General features: G+C 36.0%; 1 protein-coding gene across 14 annotated transcripts; it reads right to left on the bottom strand.

Annotated features, from left to right (window-relative positions):
• Window positions 1–860: 860 nt before the first annotated feature.
• On the bottom strand, window positions 861–26,465 carry LOC125645916 (phosphatidate phosphatase LPIN2-like). Of its 14 annotated transcripts, none has more exons than XM_056140029.1 (18): window positions 26,397–26,465; window positions 22,522–22,585; window positions 20,754–21,008; window positions 20,439–20,543; window positions 19,925–20,167; window positions 19,179–19,417; window positions 18,568–18,758; window positions 16,357–16,504; window positions 12,710–13,027; window positions 12,439–12,508; window positions 11,504–11,659; window positions 10,977–11,059; window positions 10,294–10,468; window positions 9,218–9,366; window positions 6,977–7,216; window positions 6,540–6,651; window positions 4,716–4,819; window positions 861–4,041 (listed from the first exon to the last, which is right to left on the bottom strand). In XM_056140029.1, exons 3-18 carry the CDS (start codon window positions 20,940–20,942, stop codon window positions 3,876–3,878), a joined length of 2,688 nt encoding a protein of 895 aa, XP_055996004.1. In that variant the 5' UTR covers window positions 20,943–21,008; window positions 22,522–22,585; window positions 26,397–26,465; the 3' UTR covers window positions 861–3,875. The 14 variants fall into 14 exon arrangements, with proteins under 14 accessions (XP_055996004.1, XP_055996003.1, XP_055996005.1 ...); XM_056140028.1 differs by lacking the exon at window positions 22,522–22,585 and adding an exon at window positions 23,376–24,039 and having other exon boundaries at window positions 26,352–26,447; XM_056140030.1 differs by lacking the exon at window positions 26,397–26,465 and adding an exon at window positions 23,376–23,536 and having other exon boundaries at window positions 19,179–19,414.
• Between the last annotated feature and the right edge of the window lie 594 nt (window positions 26,466–27,059).

Here is a 27,059-nt window from a genome sequence, read left to right on the forward strand (position 1 = left end):
ACGATTTCCTTTCAAACACGTTTAGTGAAAAGACAAATGCAACACATACTATCCATAGTCCTATGCGTCTCCTCACACAGAGTTGTGTGCAAACGACCTCTGGTGGAAGTTCGATGCGCCACATACACAGCTAAAGGATTAACGACTAAGACAACCATTGTTTGTAGTATGTCATCCAGAACTATTTCATTGTCAGCCTGAGAAACAACACTTCCATCATCGCTGCACACTGCAGTTTGGGGTCAACGTCCCCTGAAAAGCATCCAAATGTCCCCTGGGAATCATTCGCATACCCCCCCCCCCCCGAAAATGCCCCCTGGGAAGTATCCACGTCCCCTGGGAAGAGTCAAGATGTCCTCCGAGAAATGTCCAGGTGTCCTTCATGTAAATATCCACATCCCCTGGGAAATGTCTAGATGTCCCCTTGAAAGTGCATGTTCCTAAATCGTGCATTGTATTGATGTATTTCTTAGCTAGTTGCTTTGTTTCTGTTCTAATATTACTGTAAACAAACCCCATTATTAAATTAATTTGAAACTCTTAGTCACAGCTAATGTTTGCGTATCTGTTCAACCCATTCTTAATTTGATTATCTTTTACTTATCACAAGAAGCTGGCAGTTTAAAATTTCAAATAAACTTCTTCACTCATAAACCACAATTACTTCAGGAGGTCTATTGCAGATTAGAGGCCACGTTCAATGTCAATTAACCGCAGCAGATCTTACATCATAGAGGCCAGATTCAATGTTCATACCAGCTGCATATCTTACCAAAAATTACCTCATTGTCAGAATTCTTGGAGAATACAAGTATTGAACTCCTCCATTTTTAAAAAACAAAAACAACCCAAAACAAAACTTTATTTTCAACAAAAGGAGTTTATTCTCAAATAAATAATGTGAGACACTCTCCAACATAAATCATATCACAAGAACAATATATGTAGGAACAAAATTAGATTATTAGATATGGACATGCACCAGACGAAGACTTTCAATTGAATACAATCTACAAATGATTTGATCAACAACATGATTTATAATGTACAACATTTTCAAACGTTTCATTCTTGCATGTGCATGTCAAAAGAGTCAGAGAACATTTGTTCAAAGCAACACTGTAACATAATTTAATAAATAAAGTTATTTCTAGTGTACAAGTTACTCAGTTTTAAACAATTTTCTTGGTCTGTTGAATTCATAAAATTATTTTCGCAAAAATAAAATATCATTAACAAATACTTATCACGTCATTTAGGAACAAAATAGTGATTCCCAAAATTTGGAGACAATAATGAATTTATAGCATTTTGTCCCAATTTTGCAAAAATATACCGACACAAAAATTTCCAGATGTAAGGTATTTGTAACTGATAATAACATTCTCTCTAAAACAGAAAAAGAAAACTTAAAACTCTGGATTTGCATATAACCTAGATCCACCACACTATCTACTAAATCCTTGGTTCAAAGCATGCCTTAAATTTTCACAAATTTAGAGATATTTGTGGACAAACAAGGCACCATAGGTGAGCACATGACCTCTATTAGAGGCAGTGCTATATCATTCATCCACTGTATATACAGGTGTCTGCAGGACACAAAACTCAACTAAAAACCATCCAGGTACTTCATATTCAGAATTAAAAACAAAACTCATGGCACTCATCGATATTTACAACATGTAGCCAAGAAATACCAAGTCTAAATAAAGAAAATGCACCAGAGTCTGGACAAAATTCTAAATCCGATTGTTTCATGCCACCTGCTGTGTTACACTTTTTCCACCATAATGCTATTGTAAGAATCCCACAGAGCTCACAATGGAATTGTAAATATGTTAAAACATCAGCTAGACATTTCCTATCACACCTCCAATAGAAATTATGACCATACCAATGCCAAACTCCATCTAGAATGCTTACTCGTATTTGGTTATTTACTATATTCCTCTCGAATTTTATTTTATCACACTGTTCAATAAAAACTTGGCAGAAAATGACATTAATTAGCACCTCGTTACTTACTTTTCCACAAAACCCCTCCCTCTGCTAGTAAAGGGACTTTTTCACCGACTTTGAAATTCCTACACAACACACTTTTCCTAATCATCCAATCTACTACATCATATGGTTCACTCAAACAAATAACATTGTTTTCCATATGTATCAAACATAACATCACATTATGCATTTCTGACTTGTAAATCACATTTATAAAATTTCAATACACAGTAAAACATCTTCCTTATTTGACCTTTAACCTTAGATTAGATTCTTTAAATAAATCACATTTTATTATCACACCTGAGTAATCACAAAGACTAGTTCATAGGCATTGTGCCTGCCGGGGAATGCATATAGCAAACGTTTAATTATACAGAAGTAAATATATATGTGTTTTGTGTAACAATTCTTAAACAATTTTGTTGGGTAAAGTTGTTAGTAAAAGTGCATGGAAAATACCAGTGTTAGTTTAAGGAGATCATTGGGAACACTTAGAAATTATAGGAAATCTGTGAGCTAAATCTTGCAGCTTTTTATCACATCACAAATTAAACTTAAAATAAACATATAATAGAACAAAACAGTTACAAAGAAAAAATTGAAAACACGGGGGATCAATTGAAAACCCTCTAAACTGAACACATATATAAAATTGTTCACTAAATTTGATACCCCAGTGACACACATGCACGGATCAAGATGCATACAGACTGACATGCAATATTGTAGTATATCATTAATACATGTACCACATTTCCATCACAGAGGACAAATAATTAACATCAATTAACTCCCAAAGAATCAATCTCAGCTGCCTAATTTATGTGACAGACAGCCATTTCCATTTTTCATGAACTGTTTGATGAATTGCAAAAACATATACATGTACAAATAAATCTTGTTCCCTTTCATTGTATCTAAAAAAAAAAAAGGCTAAATGCAAAAATACTACCATAGACAAACAGTGTTTCTTGTTAGTTCACTGGGAATATGCAACCTAATTCAACTCTCCAAGAAGAAAAAAACACACCACAATAATCCCTAACTTTGAAAAAAAAAATATGAGATTGCCAAATCTCTAACAAAAAGAAAAACCCACAAAAATGTAAAAACAATGATTTTTTTTTTCCATAGGAAATACCCCACTAAGACAAATGTATAGTTATCTTTTAATACAAAAAATTGTGACTTACAGTAAAAAGATTAACACCAACTTTTCTCAACTTAATCAGGAAAACAGAGAGTTAATTTTCATGACTTACTACTTTCAGTACAGATTAACTTGCCTAAAGCAGATATTTTGTAATTCAAATAAAGTAGATCTTTTGTAATCTGAATACACCAAGACTGGCACCAATTTCTACGGACCAGAGGAAATTTCCTGATACTGCAAGGTACTTAACAGAAATTACTTGTACTCTCGACCAATTAGAAGTGACAGAATAAATCGTGTTTCATAATATAAGACATAGCCTGTATTCTAGATATTTTCTTAACTTTTCAATTTTCTTTTCTTAATGTAATCTACTTTAAACAAGTTTCATTGTAAATAGAAGTAGGGGGAGTTTTTACTGGAAGATCCTCAAACTATTACATGTAGCAATATAAAAACTTTTAAATGTAGAGAAGTTTTCTAATTTTTACATATAGAGACTAAAGGGCATAATCCAATACTTCCCAGTCTTCTGAAATTCACGTCTCGGCTCCAGAGCTAGTTTCAATTTCCGTTCCTCATCGGAGTCACTTTCAGAAAAAGTCTCCAGGAGATCGTAGCTGTTGTTACTCTGAAGGATACTCTTTCTGGGGGGCGTGGCCCGGGGCACATCTACTGGGGCGGAGACAGACTGCTTATCTATGGCTGGTAGTTGTCATTTCTCTTCTTTCTTTCCCACCTCAACTATGGAGATTTCCTGGTCTAACACTTTGGGAAGTGGATCCCTCCAGTATCTCACTGTGCTGTAGTGGCTGTCGTACACTCCCAGCCGTTCCCGTGGTGGGAAGAAATGATCCGCAATTTCTGTCAGACTGTAATACCTACCATGTAGAGCCAAACATACAATGTAATACATTCATAACTTGTATCGTACTAAGACAAAATTCATAAAAATCATGAGATATATAGGTATTTAATGCCAAAACAAAATAATGTACTTGGTTCTCAGGCCAATTTTGTCGAAGATAGAATAGGGGATATCTATATATTTATCCAATAAAAAAGGGGGATTTTTATTTTTTTCAATTCAAAACTCACGACACTTACATGTAAGCAGTTCCAACATAAAACAAGCATTGGAAAAACCTCCTACAATGTGCCATGGAAGAATAATCATTGTGCCTATTTGTATCTGTACATACATTAATGACATCGCAAAGAAATATTTGGAACTTACAATATTTCGGCCATTTGCATAATTTTAACTGTTAATGCAAACATCAGGATGACCCAGACTTGGTCATACATTTACATACGCAAGTATCTAAAATGTGGTCGGGGATTCCAGAATTACTTTTTTTTTTAGCATCAGAAGTGCACATGAGAGAAATTTTATTTTATTCCTTTATGGATAAAAATGACTAATGTGCATTGTTGAAACAGATGCAGACAGGACTGAGAACCAAGTAATTCACTTCGTTAAGCCTAAGTGAAAGTGATGCACTTCTTTAACTTCTGGATTTTAACTGGAGTTATAAAATTTGCAGGTCCTTACGAGGATTGAAATGTGTAGGAAGATTCTTGCTTCAGTTCCCCACGGTGGTTGATTGTAAATATTCTTATGGTAGGAATATTTATTGCTTTGTATGCATATACATCCTGAAAAACACGACATTTAATTGTACAGGTAAATTTCATTTGTAAAGAAATTGCTCATTACACATATAAAAACAAACATTGAGAAAAGCAAAGACAAAAGAATTGTATGTACAGTGAATTTCAGAAATAGGGTCGATGTGGAGTATATATAGAGAGAAAGACTCACTTATAGCCATTTTCTGAGAAAAATCCTATATGTCAATTTGACATATAGGGTGAAGATTTTCCAGCTATTTCTAGCACTGTTATGAGATTAATAGGGTTTGGGTATCATTGCAAATGCTAGTTATAATTGTATAAATCGAACAGAAAGCATTGATGCAGGTCATTTGTTATGAAGATAAATGAAATTAACTTTTATTCTTAACAATTTGCTAAACCAACTTTAGATTTTGTTTAATGTTTACCATCCGCCATGTGGGCTATTTTCAGCAAGCCGAGTAGAATTGATTGAAAGTAATTATATAGTCTGCTATGTTTCACTTGTTTTAGATAATTTGTATGCAACATATTTTAAATGATCTCATTTATTCATATACAAGAGGCCCACAGGCCTTATCGGTCACCTGAATACTAGTGAAAAAGTATCACTACTTCCATGGGCTATGAAATCTAGAAAAAAATTCCTGTTCTGAATACCTAAGCTAAATTCTAATGTTCAGCAACAGTATAAAACAAGATGTGTTCTTAAAACTTCACTGCCCTCAAAAGAGCATACACTGATGAAAGCTTTAAATAATAGGTGTATTAACATTAAAACATCAAAATATATGACTAATTTGGACTCCTCCTAAAGTCATAACCCTGGGTTATGAAATTCACCATTTTTTGTACATCCTTTTCTGTTATTTCTAAGTATGCACTTAGATTTTATACAGTATCAACAAACTTGCACATAAATACTATATATACTAAGTTTGGCCCCACCCTGGGGTCAAAACCCTTACTCTGGGGAAAATCAAATTTACAATTCCTGCTCTATCCATTTAGTTTCAATTTAGTATCAAAAGCAATAAAGAAAATGTTATTTAAGTGTTTTACACATAAACACTATATAACAAGTTTGGCCCCGCCTTGGGGTCATAACCCCTACCCCGGGGATCATGAAATTTACAATTTTGGTAGAGGCCTTCCTGCTCTACATTACTATGCATTTAGTATTTCTTACATGTGTGTGGTTCTTGAGAAGAAGATTTTTGAAAATTTGTCAATTTTGGTCAGTTTTTGCCCCGCCCCTAGGGCCCCCAGAGGTACTGGAGTCCTGAAATTTACAATTTATGTCCCCCTTGTCCCAATGATGCTTCATACCAAATTTGAAAATAATTGGACTGGTAGTTATTAAGAAGTTAAAAATGTTCAATTGTTAACGCACGACGGACGAAAACCAATTGCAACCTAAAAATATCTAAAATAATAAATGAGGTCTTGAGCCTGCTCCCATCTAAAAACACAATATAGCAGAGTTATCTTTCTTTCCCCTTACTTTCCTTATTTATGTTTCAGAAGGTCTTTAAAAGAGATTTTTTTCATCTTCAAATGCAGTTTTTATAAACTAGATAGGTATAGATTGATTGTGCAAAGTTAGTGAGCTAGCAAAAATACATATTGTTCTTATTATTGAAAATTACAGTAAAACAAACACCGAGAGTAGCTTGGACAGAGGAATTGTAATGAAACAAACATTGAGAATTACAAACAGATAAATCAAAAGATGACCTACATTGATTTTGTTGCCAAATCCTGCGTAGAATGGCTGGCTATCTGTAAACAGCTCCCCAATGTCGCGCAGGCAGGCTATCTTAAAGTCCTCCGGCTTACGTTCAATTACCTCCCTGCAACATTCACCACATCATCAGCAGTAGAAAACATTGTTTGATTTATTGATTCGTCTGTGTAACATCACCGTTACGTCAGAAAGAATTTTAATCTAAAGATATCAGACAGAGTAGCTTTCTAGTTTGCTATTGTCAAGAAAAATAGAAATTAACAGCAGAAATTAACATCAATTCACCATTTACATCATGTCTTTAACTAGTTACCTCTGAAAAGTTCTGACAAATGATGCTGATTCTGTAACATCTGCCATTGTTCTTACCTTTGGAAAGCCCTGACTAGTGATGTTGAAGACAGAATATTTGTAATTATATCAATTCTTACCTGTGGAAAGCACTGACTAGCGATGTTGGTGACAAAAGCAATGGCCCATCTGGTAGTACATGGTATTCCTGCTTAATGCTCCTTAGCAGGTCCTTGGTCACCTTGGACTGACCAATGGCCCGAGCCGACAGGTACAAGAACTTGTAACCATTGTTATTGATGTGTGTGAACAGCTGAGCCACGCCTGACTGGGACCAGTCACGCCCAATGATGGGGAGAATTTGTCCCAGAACATCAGACCTATGATCAATTTAACACTCAATATACACACATACTGAAAATACTTTCAACTCATTTTCATTTACAGTTTTCTCTAAATTTCATCTTTCCGAAAAAGATACAATAAAAGTTAACAACGAACATGCTTATAATGAATTGACGCTTACTGTGAAGTGATATTTATTCCCGTATGAAAGGAAAACGATGAAAACTTTATCAGAGATAACAGTTTGGGTATATTGAACTGTTTTTATTAGAGATAACAGTTTGGGTATATTGAACTGTTTTTATTAGAGATAACAGTTTGGGTATATTGAACTGTTTTTATTAGAGATAACAGTTTGGGTATATTGAACTGTTTTTAATAGAGATAACAGTTTGGGTACATTGAACTGTTTTTATTAGAGATAACAGTTTGGGTATATTAATGATAATAATAATAATGATTGGTTTTATATAGCGCCTTTTCCAGCGTATGCTGCTCAAGGCGCTTTACAATAATCAATGTACATTATTACCCCAGCAGACCTTATATCAATCTAGAACTTTCTCAGCCTCCTAGGAAGCATACAGTGCAAGCTGCCATTACAAGCGCTAGAGCACTAACATTCTAACAATATCTTTCACTGTCTATAGCCAGGTACCCCTTTTACGCTTGGGTGGAGTGAGGAAATTCATGTAAAGTGCCTTTCCCAAGGACACAACGTCAGCCTTGCCGCGGCCAGGACTCGAACCCTTAACCTTTCGGTCGAGAATCTGACGGCCTAACCACTCAGCAACCGACACCACATATTGAACTGTTTTTAATAGAGATAACAGTTTTGGTATATTGAACTGTTTTTATTAGAGATAACAGTTTGGGTATATTAAACTGTTTATTAGAGATAACAGTTTGGGTATATTGAACTGTTTTTATTAGAGATAACAGTTTGGGTATATTGAACTGTTTTTATCAGAGATAACAGTTTGGGTATATTGAACTGTTTTTATCAGAGATAACAGTTTGGGTATATTGAACTGTTTTTAATAGAGATAACAGTTTGGGTATATTGAACTGTTTTTATTAGAGATAACAGTTTGGGTATATTAAACTGTTTATTAGAGATAACAGTTTGGGTATATTGAACTGTTCTTAATAGAGATAACAGTTTGGGTAAATTGAACTGTTTTTATTAGAGATAACAGTTTGGGTATATTGAACTGTTTTTATTAGAGATAACAGTTTGGGTATATTGAACTGTTTTTATTAGAGATAACAGTTTGGGTATATTGAACTGTTTTTAATAGAGATAACAGTTTGGGTATATTGAATTGTTTTTATCAGAGATAACAGTTTGGGTATATTGAACTGTTTTTATTAGAGATAACAGTTTGGGTATATTGAACTGTTTTTATTAGAGATAACAGTTTGGGTATATTAAACTGTTTATTAGAGATAACAGTTTGGGTATATTGAACTGTTCTTAATATAGATAACAGTTTGGGTAAATTGAACTGTTTTTATTAGAGATAACAGTTTGGGTATATTGAACTGTTTTTATTAGAGATAACAGTTTGGGTATATTGAACTGTTTTTATTAGAGATAACAGTTTGGGTATATTGAACTGTTTTTAATAGAGATAACAGTTTGGGTATATTGAATTGTTTTTATCAGAGATAACAGTTTGGGTATATTGAACTGTTTTTATTAGAGATAACAGTTTGGGTATATTGAACTGTTTTTATTAGAGATAACAGTTTGGGTATATTGAACTGTTTTTATTAGAAATAACAGTTTGGGTATATTGAACTGTTTTTATCAGAGATAACAGTTTGGGTATATTGAACTGTTTTTATCAGAGATAACAGTTTGGGTATATTGAACTGTTTTTATCAGAGATAACAGTTTGGGTATATTGAACTGTTTTCCACTGGCCCTGGAGCTTTCGCTAAAAATGTATGTAACTATACATTGGCATTTTCTTTTTCAGAGAGGGAGAAAGAGAGGAATTTTTTGCTACGATAAATACACAAGATCTTACTTGGTGATTGTGCCATCAATATCCGAGACCACGATTTTATCATCGTATCTCCACAGGTAGATGTGTGATGTGCACCGCGTTGTACCCTGGAATTGCGTCGTCACCGAGAAGGAGATCTCGTTCTGACCCTCGTGTAAATTGAGCTTTTTCTGTAACATCATAAGAATAAAATGGACCCCACTCCTATTTTTCTCTCTATGTTTTCTGGAATTCTTTATACATTTACTTAAAGCCTTCAGACTTTGACATAAGGCCAGATCATATTTCCAGTTGCCATGGTGCTATGTGTAGGACCTGACAGGTACTTCTAGATCAGTTCCCGAGCTAACAAAAAGATGTGATACAGAACCACCACAGGTCAACTCCAAGCCAACCTTTGGATGGGACACGGGACACTCATCACAGGTTGCCCTGCAGCCTACCTCTAGATTGACTGTAGATCCGTTGCAGGTCATGCCTATCTAACCATTAGATTGGACACAGGTCCATTACATGCTTATTTCAAGCCAAAGTAAATACCTAAAGAACTACAGAGATTATGTCATATCCAAGGCAAGGGCTTATATAGGCAATGCCTGTTGTCCAATCCATTTATGTTTTATACATAATAAAATATTGTCTGAATTAAATATCCAAGGCTAAGATACACCCTCTGGGTGACTGAACACCTGTGATAATAGAACATGATACACCCTCTGGGTGATTGAACACCTGTGATAATAGAACATGATACACCCTCTGGGTGACTGAACACCTGTGATAATAGAACATGATACACCCTCTGGGTGACCCTACACCTGTGATAACAGAACACAATACACCCTCTGGGTGACCATACACCTGTGATAACAAAACATGATGCACCCTCTTGGTGACCATACACCTGTGATAACAGAACATGATACACCCTCTGGGTGACTGAACACCTGTGATCAGAGAGCACAATAAAACCGCTGGGTAACTGATCGAACACCTGTGATCAGAGAACCATATGCTCCACATCTGAATCTATTTGAACCTATGCAGCTCATACACATACAATAACGTTCATGATTACTTTACAATTAAATACTTACTATCTGATCTGAGGATAATCGGAGGGTCTTTTTGAACTTCTCCTTAGAGGGCTTGACATCGATGGGTTTACTGCTAAGGGGACTCTCTGAGTTGGGCTGAGCTGACTGACCACTTGGGTCAGAGTCCTCTGTGTCAAGGTCATCACAGGACGTGTCATTACACTCACTCTTCTGACTAAAGGAGCAAAATAGAGCACACATAAAATATCAAAATCACATTGCAATCAATAAACAGATGACTAAAGGAAAATTTACGATTAAAATAAACCACACAGAAAATATCATTATCATATTATCAAATATGCAAGCACTAAACAGATGAAAGAATATTTCATTTTACTATCATATGAATGCTACTGAGCAATGTTAAGCTCTGACAGGATGTGTACTAGCTGACAATATGAATTAACTACCTCTCGACTCAGAATGTGAACTAACTGACAATATGAATTAACTACCTCTCGTCTCAGGACATGTAATAACTGACAATGTGAATTAACTACCTCTCGTCTCAGGACATGTAATAACTGACAATGTGAATTAACTACCTCTCATCTCAGGACATGTAATATCTGACAATATGAATTAACTACCTCTAGTCTCAGGACATGTAATAACTGACAGTATGAATTAACTACCTCTCGTCTCAGGACATGTAATAACTGACAATGTGAATTAACTACCTCTCGTCTGTGATTCTGCGCTGTGATTTGCGAGGACTTCCGGGTTGACTGACTGGTGGAGTCATGGAAGCGGAGCTCTCGGCCTGTCGACAACATGAAATTTACAAATTATAAGCAGATCTTACGTTAAAAGAAACAATGATAATTGATTCAGCTTCTTTGATGAAAAAATGGATCTACATTAGTATAAAATAATCGAAATGCTTTTTCCTCTACAGTGCATGATATTTACAACAATTACAATAAAACACGATTAAAGTGAAGAGCTAAGGATGAACTATTTATTATAAACATAATTTATTAGATCCACTAAGTTCATACATGTACTTATGTTTTAAAACTACAGGGAATGAAAATCACTTCAGTGTAAGCATGAATTCATTATAAGCCTGTACACTGTAACCATGTTTTACTGTAATGAATTTCAACCAAACCCTGCACAAAAAACAACATATAGATCCTTAGTTTCAATGAAATGTTAGTTTTATCACTGAACCAGAGTCAATATCTTCTATTGTAAAACTGACCGATTTAGTAGTGTGTACGTCTGTCTCAGGACTGGCAGCTGATGCAGGGTTAGAGGTATCTGATGTTGTCCGACGCCATGAAAACCACGAAGACATGCCCCCCTTCTTTGTTTTCTTTTTAGGCATGTGTTCTTTCATCAGGTCATTCATACTTTTCTGAAATACAAAGAAGTTTCTATTACTAAAAGAAAAGCTAGGCATAACTTATGTTCCTGACAAGATTTTATAAATATTGATGACATGAATTTCCACTTCATATACACGTCTTTTTGTACTCAATAAAATTCTACAACTTTTTTAATATCATGATACAATCTACTCCACTTTTATTGAAGTCCATTATATTCAACTATCTGTTATATTGAAGTCCATTATATTCAACTATCTGTTATATTGAAGTCACTTATAGTGAACTATCTGTTATATTGAAGTCGCTTATATTGAACTATCTGTTATATTAAAGTCGCTTATATTGAACTATCTGTTATATTAAAGTCGCTTATATTGAACTATCTGTTATATTGAAGTCACTTATATTGAACTATCTGTTATATTGAAGTCACTTATATTAAACTATCTGTTGTATTAAGTCACTTATATTGAAAAATCTGTTATTTTGAAGTAGGTTATATTGTACTATCTGTTATATTGGCCTTTGGATATAATGAATAATTCAGGTTGGTCCCCTGAATTTCCATATATATGGAGTAGACTTTTATTTCTTTTCCATGCAAAGAAATCTTTCCAAGAAATTTTTATTGAATTCCATTTCCTACATGTACTGGCAGATCCTTCTCAAAGCAGAGAGTGTAACTTACCTCTGGCAGATCCTTCTCAAAGCAGAGAGTGTAACTTACCTCTGGCAGATCCTTCTCAAAGCAGAGAGTGTAACTTACCTCTGGCAGATCCTTCTCAAAGCAGAGAGTGTAACTTACCTCTGGCAGATCCTTCTCAAAGCAGACCTGGCACAGTATAATCGGAGCAGCTGTTTGCCAGTTGTAATAGCTACAAACCAAAGATGTCAGTACAGTGAAATATAGACAGCAAATCATCACATCAAAAGTTACTAAACGTCATGAAATGGTATCTAAACATAATTTGCCATTAAAGCACACATCACGGAAAATCAATAAATAAATATATTCTTTTATCAACATTTTGTTTTACTCCCAAAGGGTAAATTTTTCAAACATTCAAAGTTCTTACTTTTCTCCAATGCGGACCACAAGGTCAGGATTTGTGATCATGTTGAAGTTCTCGCATAGATCTCCAAATGTTACAATGTGGGTCATGAACTTCTCGAGGTTCACACCATCTGGGTCACTCAGCCCCCCACACAGGGACAGCGAGTAATTACCCAGGTGCTGAACCTCTGACTTCAGGAAGCTGACCCCTGGTGGGCCCCCAATAGCGCCCTCTACCGAGTGTGGAGAGACAGGAAGTGAAGGTCCACGCCCTGACTCCGTATCTTCATCCTGATCTGTTGTTCTCTCTTTGATTGATACAAACTTGTTGCTGTGAAATCTGTAATGAGTACAACATCTATTTTTCATCAAATATATTGCAGTAAAACATGTTTATAATGAACATGCATTTAACAAATTCACAATTATTGTGAAGTGATATTTATTTCCCTATGAAAGGAAAACAACCAAACTTTTATTGATATAGTTTGGTTATAATGAACTGCTTTTGGCTAGCTAGCCCTACAGGTTTCCTACAACCATCCTTTTCTGTATTATGAAGAATTTGGTTATAACGAACTGTTTTAGCTAGCCCTGGAGGATTGTTATAACTGTGTTTTACTGTATAATGATGTTGGGTTATAATGAACTGTTTTAGGTTGGCCCTGGAGGTTCACTATAATTGTGTTTTACTGTATAATGAAATCTGGCTATAAGAAACTGTTTTTTAAGTTGGCCCTGGCGATTCGCTATAACCGTGTTTTACTGTATAATGATGTTGGGTTATAATGAACTGTTTTTGGCTGGCCCTGGAGGTTCACTATAATTGTGTTTTACAGTATAATGAAATCTGGCTATAAGAAACTGTTTTTTAAGTTGGCCCTGGCGATTCGCTATAACCGTGTTTTACTGTATAATGATGTTGGGTTATAATGAACTGTTTTTGGCTGGCCCTGGAGGTTCACTATAATTGTGTTTTACTGTATAATGAAATCTGGCTATAAGAAACTGTTTTTTAAGTTGGCCCTGGCGATTCGCTATAACCGTGTTTTACTGTATAATGATGTTGGGTTATAATGAACTGTTTTTGGCTGGCCCTGGAGGTTCACTATAATTGTGTTTTACTGTATAATGAATCTGGCTATAAGAAACTGTTTTAAGTTGGCCCTGGCGATTCGCTATAACCGTGTTTTACTGTATAATGATGTTGGGTTATAATGAACTGTTTTTAGCTGGCCCTGGAGGTTCACTATAATTGTGTTTTACTGTATAATGAAATCTGGCTATAAGAAACTGTTTTTTAAGTTGGCCCTGGCGATTCGCTATAACCGTGTTTTACTGTATAATGATGTTGGGTTATAATGAACTGTTTTTGGCTGGCCCTGGAGGTTCACTATAATTGTGTTTTACTGTATAATGAATCTGGCTATAAGAAACTGTTATAAGTTGGCCCTGGCGATTCGCTATAACCGTGTTTTACTGTATAATGATGTTTGGTTTTAATGAACTGTGTTTGGCTGGCCCTGGAGGTTCACTATAACCATGTTATACTGTATCTGTCACCTCTAGCTGCAGATTTACAATTTTTCCTTTTTGTGTGTGAAACTGACTCATGTAAAATCTGTCTCATCCAAAATACACAGTGAGAGTGTCAGATTCGACTGTGTCCAGTGTGGGACATAATTCACAGTGAAACGGATCGTATGAGTGCTAAATTGGACAGTGTCCAGTGTATTAAGATCTGATAATAACCAGCAGAATCAGCCTTCTGTAAAATTACTTCTTAGATGGCCAACTTTGTGCAAGGAAAGTTAAATCTTTTATAAACGTACCCTTAGCACTGTCTTTTCACATGAAGGATAAAACAAAGTTGGTTACCTGTATTTCCATATTATATTTTTTTTTAAATTTTCAGATTATGTTCTATTATTAAATCAGTTGAGAAAGATTTTGAATAATAGCAGGGACGGATCCAGCAATTTTTGAAGGGGGGGGGGGTGTCTACCATTAATTTTGGTTTTTAAAAGGGGGGGGGGGGGGTCCACCCTCAAAATGCTCTATTTTTACTTTTTTTAAAGCAATTTTTCTGTTTCTGAAGAAATGAGGGGTTCCAACCAGCGGACCCCACCCCCCTCTGGATCCGCCACTGGATACTTTTTCTAGCATTCAACAAAACAAACACACTCTCCAAATCCTCACATTTCATATATTCATATAGATTGTGGTTGTGGAGTACTGTTTAAGTTTTGTTAATAACTTACAGTGTAGTTATACTAGCAATGCTATAACCCTGTATCAGACAGCCTTGTTATTGGAGGAATGCTGCAGGATTTCCTGGCCTATTGATTACCATCGACCCTCATCCTAGAGAGTGTATACAGAGAAGAGAAGGAGCAGAGAACCAGCTAACTAGGTGGGTAATTAAAAGACTCGGGTTAATTCTAAGTTTACGTGTATCTGAGTACCATGTATCATCATTAAACACAAAATAGGGATAAATGCATGCAACAAAGCATTACTTACTGATATGAAAGTCTGAAATGAAATTGGAGGCATCATGCTAATGAATTACAGGCTGAAGCTAAGGTCAGGCATCTCCAGGCTTTCTCGACACGTGATAAATAGGACCTATAGTCCAATATTTGGCATTCTCTCGACACATAATAAACAGGACCTATAGTCCGATATTCGGCATTCTCTCGACACATAATACACAGGACCTATAGTCCGATATTCGGCATTCTCTCGACACATAATACACAGGACCTATAGTCCGATATTCGGCATTCTCTCGACACATAATACACAGGACCTTTAGTCCGATATTCTGCATTCTCTCGACACTTAATAAACAGGACCTATAGTCCGATATTCGGCATTCTCTCGACACATAATACACAGGACCTATAGTCCGATATTCTGCATTCTCTCGACACATAAAACACAGGACCTATAGTCCAATATTCGGCATTCTCTCGACACATAATACACAGGACTTATAGTTCGATACTCAGCATTTTCAGTGTATTGTTATTATCTTTATATCCCACACAGGACATGACTAAACTGTCATACAAATGCAAGAAGCATGCCAGGAGTCATTAAAAAGACAGGACCAATATATCAACAAAGCTTCAACATATCTTTCTCTCCATTTTTCTTCCTGAAATATTGCTACAATTTCTGTAAAAGTGGTTATTTATGCTGGGGTTTAAGCATGCATTTTTCAACATCCAACCTTATGCGTGGGGAAAAATATCCAGTAACTGAATATATATATATATATATATTATCAAATATTTAAAACTATACACATGGGGGAAATTTACACACATTTTACGTGACTGCATAATTAGTGTAAATTTCCCCCATGCATAAATAACTACTTTTACAGTACCTATACAGGGGAACTTTATAATCTCAAACATCGATACCTCAAATACTACTGACATCTCAAAGTGAGTTGGAAGTCCCAACTAAATTTTCTTTGTGTATTTCAACCTCAATATCTCAAACCCTCAGATATGTCGTTAGTTTTTCTTAATGCTATTGAGTTTCAGATGAGGTCTGACTGTATATAAATCAGTACTGAGGCTGATTGAATTTGAGATAACAAGGTTTGACTGTAAAAAATTCAGCACTGAAGCTGATTTTGTGCACAGTGAGTACCTTTTAGGAAAGTACAACTTGGCCACCTCTGGGTCCATCTCCTCTAGATTTAAGTCATCAAGGTAGATCCCCTCCCCCTCCGGCTTGTGTCGCACAGCTTTTGTCTTCTTCATGAACTTGAACAAACCCTTATTTTCTTGGGACTCTCCTACAAAGAAGTGAAGTTTTACATCATTACAATATTCTAGAACTATATCTAAATCATGATGATTATATTGACTGTCTGTGGTCAAAAGTACAGCTGGACTAGGTTTTAATTATAGATTTTGACATCTTTCTACAGAGTTTAAATTTCCACTTGCATCCAAACCCTTTTTTTCTGCAAACACCACTAATATTTATGTCATGATATGGCCATTACTATTTCATTTTAGCCTTGTAAATTGATTATCTTCTTAAAAATTTCATCCTTGAAGGTAGGGATTCTTTTTCTTCTAACAATGGTGTGTATGTCTTAATATGTCTTCATTTCCTTGTATGGGTGATTGTATTGTTTATATAGATTTCAATTTTATTTAACAGAATAGTTAATCACACTAAACCACATAATGAAAAATACTGAAACAATAAGAATTCTGAATCATCACAGTACTAGTTTTGAATTTATAATTTAATCTGAAACATTACAGCCCTAGTCCAGAATATTATACAGCTCTAATGCTCAACCATTACAGCCCTAGTCCTGAATATTATACAGCTCTAATTCTCAACCATTACAATCCCATTTCTAAATTTTAGTTCTGCAGAGTTCTAAAGATTGCCTAATTAATTGTCCTGTTTGAGTTACTAGTATTTAAAATTACTTCACATGAGAATTCTAATTTTATGTATTCCTAATGGGATTAATACCCCAATGAAGTGGCACATTTGAAATAGTTCAACTTTAAGGGCCATATTCACACTATCTGCCATAGTCCAGCTTTCTTCCAAAGATATGGTAAATACAAAAAATAAATCATGTTAGTGACCTTCACCTATCAAAATGTCCTTCAGCCAAGGTCATGAAACATCCTTTGGTCAAAGTCAACCTTTATGTCAAGCAGAGAGTGTCAAATATTTCTTTGTAATAAACTTGCTGTCCATACAATTACGAGGTTTAAACTTTTTCTGCCAGTGACCATGAACTTGAGCAAATGACCTTGCATAGGTCATTAAACAATCTTAGGTTATAAGACATCTTTGTGTGAAGTATAAGAACTTGATGCTTCATTGTTAAAATACCATAGCTGAGATAGAGAGAGGGAAAATTGGATGGATAGAGAGAATGATTACTAAATATCCCCTCTAATTGTTAGTGTAGTGTAGAATAATAAGCCCAGTGTAAGACAACAAAACCACTGACAAAACGTACAAGTCGATGTATGAATGTCTGAGTATATAAAAATTCATTGTGTATATTTTTGAAATCACAGAAATCTTTTCTATTTATCTGTATGTATATGCATATACATAAGTATATGCAATTTTTACAATGGACAACAAGAGGTACTGTGAGCAATGCTCACTAAGAATACCCCCCCCCCCCCCCCCCCCCCCCCCCCCCCCCCCGCTTACCCCAATCTCCCAAAGGGTGTTGTTAATAGGTAAAACTTCAGTATTATGATCCAAAAGGTATAAGCCGTTAAAGAATTTAAATGGAAACCATATTGCTACTTCGATGTCCAGTGCGCGTGACCTTTGACCTTTTGACCCCAAAATTTATAGGGAACATCTTCATCCCATGGGTAGTCCATATGTATGATATGGTGACTGTAGGTGGAAAGAATAACGCTTTAGTGCTCGGAAACCATATTGCTACTTCAATGTCCAGTGCGCGTGACCTTTGACCTTTTGACCCCAAAATCAATAGGGAACATCTTCATCCCATAGGTAGTCCATATGTATGATATGGTGACTGTAGGTGGAAAGGATAACGCTTTAGAGCCAGGAAACCATATTGCTACTTCGATGTCCAGTGCGCTTGACCTTTGAACCCCAAAATCGATAGGGAACATCTTCATCCCATGGGTAGTCCATATATATGACATGGTGACGGTAGGTGGAAAGGATAATGCTTTAGAGCCCGGAAACCATTGCATCTACAGACAGACAGACGGACGGACTGACAGACGGACAACCCGATTCCAGTATACCCCCCACAACTTGTTGCGGGGGGTATAATAAAAATAAAGACCAGCATAGGACACAGAACCAAGTAATGGATATACGCACCGTTTTTAGCTCCTGCCTCTTTATTGCCGGATTCGATGGGCAACACCTTGTGCTCTGAGCGGCGGGGCAGGTCTCCCCACTCCCACATCGTGCTGTCCTCCTCAGACAAAATCGATTGGTCTACCTCTCCTTGTCGTTGACGGTCCACCTCTGTGTCACTTTTAGGGGAGGGGGGCCGAGTGTTCGCTGGGCTACAAATTAAATAATCAAAATTAAGAGACTCTATGACACTTAAAAATAAATTTCATTTCACAAATTATGTAAAAATGAAAATACATTTTTTTTTCCATTCTACTTTCATTTCCAACGGAATATTCCCAGCGTTAAAGCAAACATACTTTATTTATCAAGATTCATGCACACATTATTCACAATTGCAATGCATTCATGAGGAAATGGCAATCATTACAATTTGTGAAGATATCAAAGGCAAAAACATTGGAAATGTAGATATACACTGTATATCAATGAACAAAAGGTTTCGCTTCTGAAAAAATAGACTGGTGTCATTTTCCTCTCATAACTTGGATATAATGCAGAGAACATGAAGCTAATTCAATAATTTAGTAGCAGTATGTGTTACAGACTCTGTGTATTTAATCCTGACTCACCTAGCTAAAGGCGACATGTCTGTATCACTAAAAGGGTGGCCAAAAGAATACTGAGACAGAGCCCATTGACTGGTTCTCTCCAGACGACTTTCTTGGGTCTCGTCCATCATTGACAGGCTAACAGACTTTCCCAACCGTGGAGACACGTTTGGTTTTCTCATCTCAAGATTGGCCAGTTCATCATCCGTGGAGACATCATCCATATTGAATATCTCATCTCCAGACTTTTCAACAGCCTTCTAAAGCAACACATTCATTTCAACACATGTACAAATCAAAACTCATATACAAGTTGCCTAAATGGAATATAACTGTATCTTATGCACTTTGCTGTTAAGAATATCAACACTTTAAACCATTAATTACAGCATAAATTTTTTGTTCAAACCTCAAAGACCATGTTTGCAATATTATTGATAACACTCAAATGAACTTGCACAAAGAAGCAGATTTCTGAACTGAGGGGTGTCACATTCAAATTTTTGTATTAAAAGAGGAATGCCAAATCTGAATTTTCATATGGAGAAGATGCCACATTCAGATTTCTGTAAAAAGGGTGCCACATTCAGATTTCTGTAAAGAGGGGTGCCACATTCAGATTTCTTTAAAGAGGGGTGCCACATTTAGATTTATGTACAGAAGTGTGCCATATTTAGATTTTCATATGGAGAGAGTGCCACTTCCAGATTTCTGTACAGAAGGGTGCCATTCAGATTTCTGTACCAAGGGATACCACATTTAATCACCTTAGAGGTGTCTTCGCTGGAGGAGGTCCGCCTTACAGGGCGCTTCTTCCTGCGAACTTTCTTCTTCCTGCTATCCTCATCCTCTATCATGATGCTGATATTGCTCTCGGAAGTCTGCGGAGGAATCACCTGGATTGTGTTCCCTGCTGTGTTCAGATACTCCTGCTTCATCTCCTTCACCCCCTCCATCATCAGGTCAGAGGTCGACGGCAGGGGGGAAGTGGCCAAGTAGGAAGGAAAATCCTACAGTCAAAGATTACCACAGTCAGTTGCTTTCACACACATTTATAAAGTTGGCCTGGACCTCTCCAGGATTCTACTTTCTATCATCTTGTGTACATTACATATCAAAATGCCCATTATCAATAAACATACTCTTGAACATTCCTACATGTTTACTGCTTAGTGCATGTTTCTGGAAATAAACCTATAAATTCAACCATTTTGCATCAAGCCAGGGATGATCTTTGTTTAGACATGTAAATCGTATGATTCTTCAGGAAATAAAACCTACCTCCTCGTTCTCCTCCCCCGGTAGTTCCTCCACAAAGAATGCCTCCCCCGACTCTCCAAGCTTCATCTGCATCTCCACCGGCACCCCATTGATTTCTATGTCAACCTGTCACCAGATAAACTCAGTATGTAAAGAAACTGACCGACCGTTTGTCATCATGATGGATCATACTTGCACAACAGAGTGTTAACTTTCTTTTGAGTATCTTTACTACATGTATATGCTGCAGAAGTCTTGTATTCTCTGCTGAAGGGAAAATTCAGGGACTCATTTTCAATTACAAGAATTACAAAAAGTACTTGTGTAGTTACTTACCACTTTTTCACGAGCTCTAAGGACCCCCAACTTCCCAAACCTGACGTGGAACGGGGAGGACAGATAAGACCCATCTTCCTGTTTAACGATGACGGCATCAATAGCACCGGTTAGCGTAGCTGCGTTGATCTCATTGTAGAAACCTTTGACGTTGGAGAAGATTCTGCCCACATAGCTGAAGTAACTCATACTCTGTGGTGACTTCACCTCTCCCTACCAACGCTCTGTTAGCAGGCCTCAATCATCATTACACACCTACAATATTCCAATACACTGTTAGCGGGCCTCAATCATCATCACACACCTACAATATTCCAATACACTGTTAGCGGGCCTCAATCACCATTACACACCTACAATATTTCAACACACTGTTAGCGGGCCTCAATCACCATCACACACCTACAATATTCCAACACTCTGTTAGCGGGCCTCAATCATCATTACACACCTACAATATTCCAACACACTGTTAGCGAGTCTAAATCATCATTACAAACCTACAATATTCTGATGTATAAAACACAGAAGTACACAAGAAAAATACTGTGACACTTTCCAAGAAGGACTCAACTATCAATACATCTCATCAAACATAAAATACACTCCGAGGTATTTTACTCCCTTTACTTATCATACTTCACATTGAATTTAGAAATAAAATAACACATCTCAATAACTTTTCTTGTATTTAAATACAGAAAGCAGTAAGAAATCTAATCACTTTTGACTAACACATAAATATGTTAGATCAGACGAGGACATAAAGAGTTGCATCAACAAAGTCCGACGTGCCTATATTGTCCTCAGACCAATCTGGAATTCCTCTGCACTTTCACTCCACAACAAAATCAGAATTTCTAAAACCACCAATGTAAAATCTGTCCTTCTTTAAGGCTATGAAACTTGGCGAACAACGAAAACAAACACCCACAAGCTCCAGACATTCATCAACAGATGTCTCTGACACCTCATTAACAGCAGATGGCTGGATGTTATTCCAAATTCAGAACTCTGGAATAAGACCAAGCAAGTTCCGATAGACCTGGAAATCAGAAAACGAAAGTGGAGCTGGAATGGTCACACTTTTTGAAAGTCCTCGTCAAACGTCACCAGACAAGTCCTTGAATGGAACCCACATGGCAAAAGAAAAGTAGGAAGACCCAGACAGACCTGGCGCAGAAGAATAAACCAAGAAGTGAAGCTGCTGGAATGACAAGGGCTGAACTAAAGAGGATCGCCCAGAACCGTGTACGTTGGAAGAGTGTGGTTGCGGCCCTATGTTCCTCAGGGAACCCTGAGGATTTAAAAGTAAGTAAGTAATATTAGATTTTTTAAAATTTATACCCAGTCAAGTTAAAAGTAAACTTTTTCATACAAAAGATAGCACATCATTTAATATCATTGTGAACAAATTCTAACGGATAATATGCTGTATAATTTTTCTAACATACAAGTGATGCAACAATCATGTATTGTCATCATAGTCATGTGTCTTTACCTATTTTTAGCAACATTCCTTTTATCTTAAAGCATGTTCAACTTATCTAATCTCAAAAATCAGAAGAAAACTGGTCAAAATGGGAGGAAAATACCTCACCCTACCCAGGAAAATATCATTTTCTATCACTATCACTTTAGACTACACCCAAACTGTCCCAGAGTGTTTAATTTTTTTCAAAAATTGAACCAATCAGAGGATTTCCTCTGAAAAGAGGAAAAACTACATCCCTGTGTATAACAAACATGCTTCATATCTAATAAATACCAGTTCAGTGACAGTGTCCACTGTACCAGAAATCACAAGGTTTTCATCACCAGAAGTGCCATCACTTAAAAGAGATTAAGTGTACACAATATAAACATTTTGTTCAGATACGGCATACAAAGAATTTTCGGAATTTTTCGGTCAGATTTTGGGATAATTTCAGGGAATTTCAGATTGGGATTGGGGCCAATATAAGGCCCCAAATGGGCCAAATCTGGTCCAAATATAGATATCAATATTAATTTATATTTGCAAACAGAGTACTTTTCCTATTTATGTATCTATTTATTTCATATTTAGATACCTGTAGCACAAGAATATCACAGTTCTAAAAATAAAATCAAAGATAAATTGAGTGATTATTTTGGTTACAGAAATTCATTTAATAGTTGATCTGCTGGTGCCAGTCCTTCATTGAAGCACTTGTACTTGCCAGCTGCTTGCCCAAGTACAATATAAACATTTCCTATACACACACCTTCTGCTGGGTATGGTTCTATTCTCTCGGTTTGAGGACCCCTGAGGTTTCTAACACCGTCTGGTCAGCTGGGATTTTATTTACAATAATCATACAATCGATGTCACTTTATGAGCACCACCCAGGCCATATGCGACCCCTCGGGGGCAAATCTAAAAATAAATTCTGCGTCGTACTAGCCTTTATTAATCTTTAGATTTTATAAAACTACTAAAAGCTTACCAAACCTGTCATCGGAAAACTCCATTTGTTAAAGATTTTTGTTCTAATTATTTTTCGGCAAGTTGCAACACTTGCAAAACACAAAAAAATTTGCCGGCAAACTTCGATTAGAACTCCTCACAATGAATTCTCTCAAACTCAAGCTGATGTTTACCTTTAAGGATTCTCTCCTAGATAACAATTGATATCACGAAGCAGGTATCAAAACACACCGTATTTACACACACACTAACGTTAGGCCAAGTGATATCACCTGTGATCTGAGCTGTGTTTGCAGTCATTCCACCATTTTCAGTATCACCCGATCACATGACGCATGAGGTGAAAGGTCAAATAATGAATAGGTGGATCGTGGGGAGAGTGGTTTAAAAGTCAAAGGAAAGTTTGAGACGATTTTACAAGTTCTAATTGATGTTTATATATATATAATTATTTATATCATAATTTCATAAATATGATCACTAGGTCGTTTAAAAAAGAAAACTTTTCTAGACCTAAATAACATTTATTTTTAAAAATAGATAGATCTAAATATAGCCAATTACAATGAATGATGAAAAAGGTTGTTCATTCAAAACATTTGTGTACAGTTAGTCACGTGCGCAGACGCAGTTTCGTCTTTATATTATGATCTCTGTACGTTTAAAATAGATTCTATTTCAAGTCGTTCCAACAGAATATGAAACCTGTATATGTACCTGTGTGTAATATAATTTATATATCACATGCTCGCTTTATAAGTAACCCTGAATAACACGTTACATAAACTACATATATCATTGATTATGCGACAAAATCCACGCTCGCTCTCTCTCTCTCTCTCTCTCTCTCTCTCTCTCTCTCTCAATGATGCAGGGATCCAATATTTGATAAAATGTTAGTGAATACTAACCAGATGGTCTCAATTAATAACATATCTAATTATTTATATACAGTAGTTACACAGCTAATCCATCACCCCTTCATTGCCTAGATTACACAATGTATAGTGTAGATCTATCTTATAATAATATAATTATAAAGACGCACTCGGCACGTTATAAGCTTGTAACATCATTTAATGTGCAGACAAATAAGCTGTAATTACTAAAACAATTCAAGCTATTTACTTAAACAGCACACTCCTTTTCTTTAAATATATAAATAAATATCCTGTTTGTTATTTTTTAATTCATATCATTTATAACAGGTAAACTTATTCCTCAAGGAGCTCACGATTAGTGAATAAAAATATCTTTAATTGTATCTTTCATAGATACGATAATTCTGGGCCCTTGTGGGCCTATAAATTAAAACTTAAGTATTAACCATCAGACAAAAAGACAGGGAAAGTCCAAATAGATGTGACAAGAAGAAAAACACCCCCAGGACACTTAATATCAAACAAACGAAAAATGGATGCATGGGTTAATAAATTTTTTTTTTAGGGGATTGTAAATTTTATGATGCACAAACTTTGAGACATAATTTTCACATATTGCATAAATTACATTCAATACGGTAACCTGTATCAATTTTACGTATAAAAACATGAATTTTGTCTTTATTTTCATAATTTTTGATAAAAGGTTTGTTTGTAGCAAGTGATATTAAAACTGAAGTTTGCGGCACTTCTATAAATAGGCGGCAATGAAACTTCGTCCTTGCATGTATAATCACACACTATTTAACATTACGTAGGCTAATCACACACACACAAACACACACACACACAATATGAATTTATGACATTTATATTCTTCTAATAAAAAGTAATACAATTACTGTTGTTTTTACATTCATTTGCTTTTTCATCTGACACAGATTCTTATTTTAAAAACGCCGAGTGAATATTTGTTCAGCCTGAAGAATAGGCCTAACTAATGATCTAAATCTGAAATAATTCACTTTTTTTATTTGATAAAGTATAAAATTTGGATTCCATATAACTGACAAAAGATAGACAGTTAAAATGGATTTGGAGTACCTGATAGCTTGTATGAAATACGACAGTACATTCACAAAGCCATATATATGGTCAGAGGCATATTAAGTTTTGTATAGGCTTACATACAATGTATGTCTCTGGTATAGTCAAAGACTGCCAATTTATACCAGTCGCAGTATATGATCATGAAGACTGATATATTGAATTCTATTAATCCTATAAATTATAACAGTGATTGTAATATTTAGTATAACGTAAATCTTAGTGTGTCAAATTGTCAAACAATTTCTTCACCAACTCGTACAGCCACATAATTATGTGCAATTAACATTTCCATAGATATAAGACAGATAATTAAATACATGTATCTGCACGTTACTCTATATAGCACCATTTTCTAATGGGAGAAGAAAAAAGATTACTTACCAAAAAACAAAAATCTTGTTTACGTCTCTCATGCACTCAGACATTTAACACAGTTACCTACTTTTTTCAATAACAGATAACAGTGCATAGAGGTTTGCATAACGACCTCTAGGTTTTTCACTGAAAACGTAGGGAAATGTCAGAGGATTACTCACGTGTATTTCAATGTGGTACATGGAGGTATGTCTTATTTAACCAATCGTGTGATTCGTTGGCTAGGATCCGACCTAATTTTGACAACAAGTAAATATTGATAGGTCGGTGTGATATCGCCACTAAGAAGGCCAACAAAAGGCCAGAGAGTTGTGGAATTCACATCTATACATGTATATTGTGTACGGATATTGCTGTCATTTTATAGATGAAATCAGAGAGAGAGAGAGGGTGTAGGAGATTGTTAATAAAACGAGCAAAATGAGGACAATCCCTGCGTTGTGCACGAGGAACGCACTTTGAAGACAATTTTGTCTTTGTAGTTATGCCCCATAAACATGACCCACAAATGTGAAATAGATACAAGATATACCAATTTGGTATGGGAACATGTCCCAACTGAAATTCTCTCTCAAAAAAATTTTTTCTTCAGAATTCGATCGAAAGCGAGTGCTAGATAAATTTTAGAGGTATTTTTGCCTCTGCAATAACATGCGTGCAGTCTCTACAGAGTGTGTGAGAGAGAGAGAGAGAGAGAGAGAGAGAGAGAGAGAGAGTTTTAATTTCGGTCTTTTCATAATTTTACCGACACAATGAACAGACTATGTTTTAAATTCGTGGAACTTCTCTATGATTCACGGTCAGGCGGTAGTAATGTATTATAGTTACTGTTTATCGTGACTTTCCTGCATTACTCAATGGGTCCTTGTGTCCGCAGCCAGAAGAATTACGCACTATGCACTATATATACACCCTACACGGTGACATGTACGTGTATATACTTACGTATTGTTGAGCAATACGAAGCAGGGTATTCTACTGCGCAGAACACAAATGCATTGAAGGGATTATCTCGTCCAAATCTGTTGTCAATAGCTTAAAATAGATTAAGATGTCTGTGGCCTTTATTATTTGGAGCCCATGGTTTTACTGACGCGCAACTCCATGTAGACCTCAAATGCAAAAAACTGCATGTCAGATTTGACACTCCTGTTTCCCTAAAGGTCCACATATACAATATATGATCTTTCTACATGGTAGCGCGGTTTCTGATTCACTGGGTCGTATGACTTGAGCGGATAACAAGTAATCAAAAACTTTGAAGAATGGTTTCGATTGTCTTATTGATTGTGTATTGTTTAACGTCCCTTTCGAGATTATATTTTAAAAGACCTTGCGTCACCATTGCCGGTGAAGGGCTGCAAAATACTTAGGCCTGTGTTCGGCGCATATAACCTTTGAGCAGGGAGGGGTCTTTATTGTGACATATATGTACCTGCTGTGACACGGGGCCTCGGGTTTTGCGGTCTCATATGAAGGACCGCCCCATTT

The sequence above is a fragment of the Ostrea edulis genome, chromosome 6 (assembly GCF_947568905.1).
Source record: "Ostrea edulis chromosome 6, xbOstEdul1.1, whole genome shotgun sequence".
Classification (NCBI taxonomy): Eukaryota; Metazoa; Mollusca; class Bivalvia; order Ostreida; family Ostreidae; genus Ostrea; species Ostrea edulis.

Excerpts from the sequence above, each read along its gene's own strand:
- LOC125645916 (XM_056140029.1), bottom strand. The coding sequence starts at position 20,942 with ATGAGTTACTTCAGCTATGTGGGCAGAATCTTCTCCAACGTCAAAGGT. Across the intron at positions 7,217-9,217 it reads ATTGATGGCACAATCACCAA|GTCTGATGTTCTGGGACAAA; the intron begins GTAAGATCTTGT and ends AATTGATCATAG. Across the intron at positions 6,652-6,976 it reads CTAGTCAGTGCTTTCCACAG|GGAGGTAATTGAACGTAAGC; the intron begins GTAAGAATTGAT and ends TGAATGTTGCAG.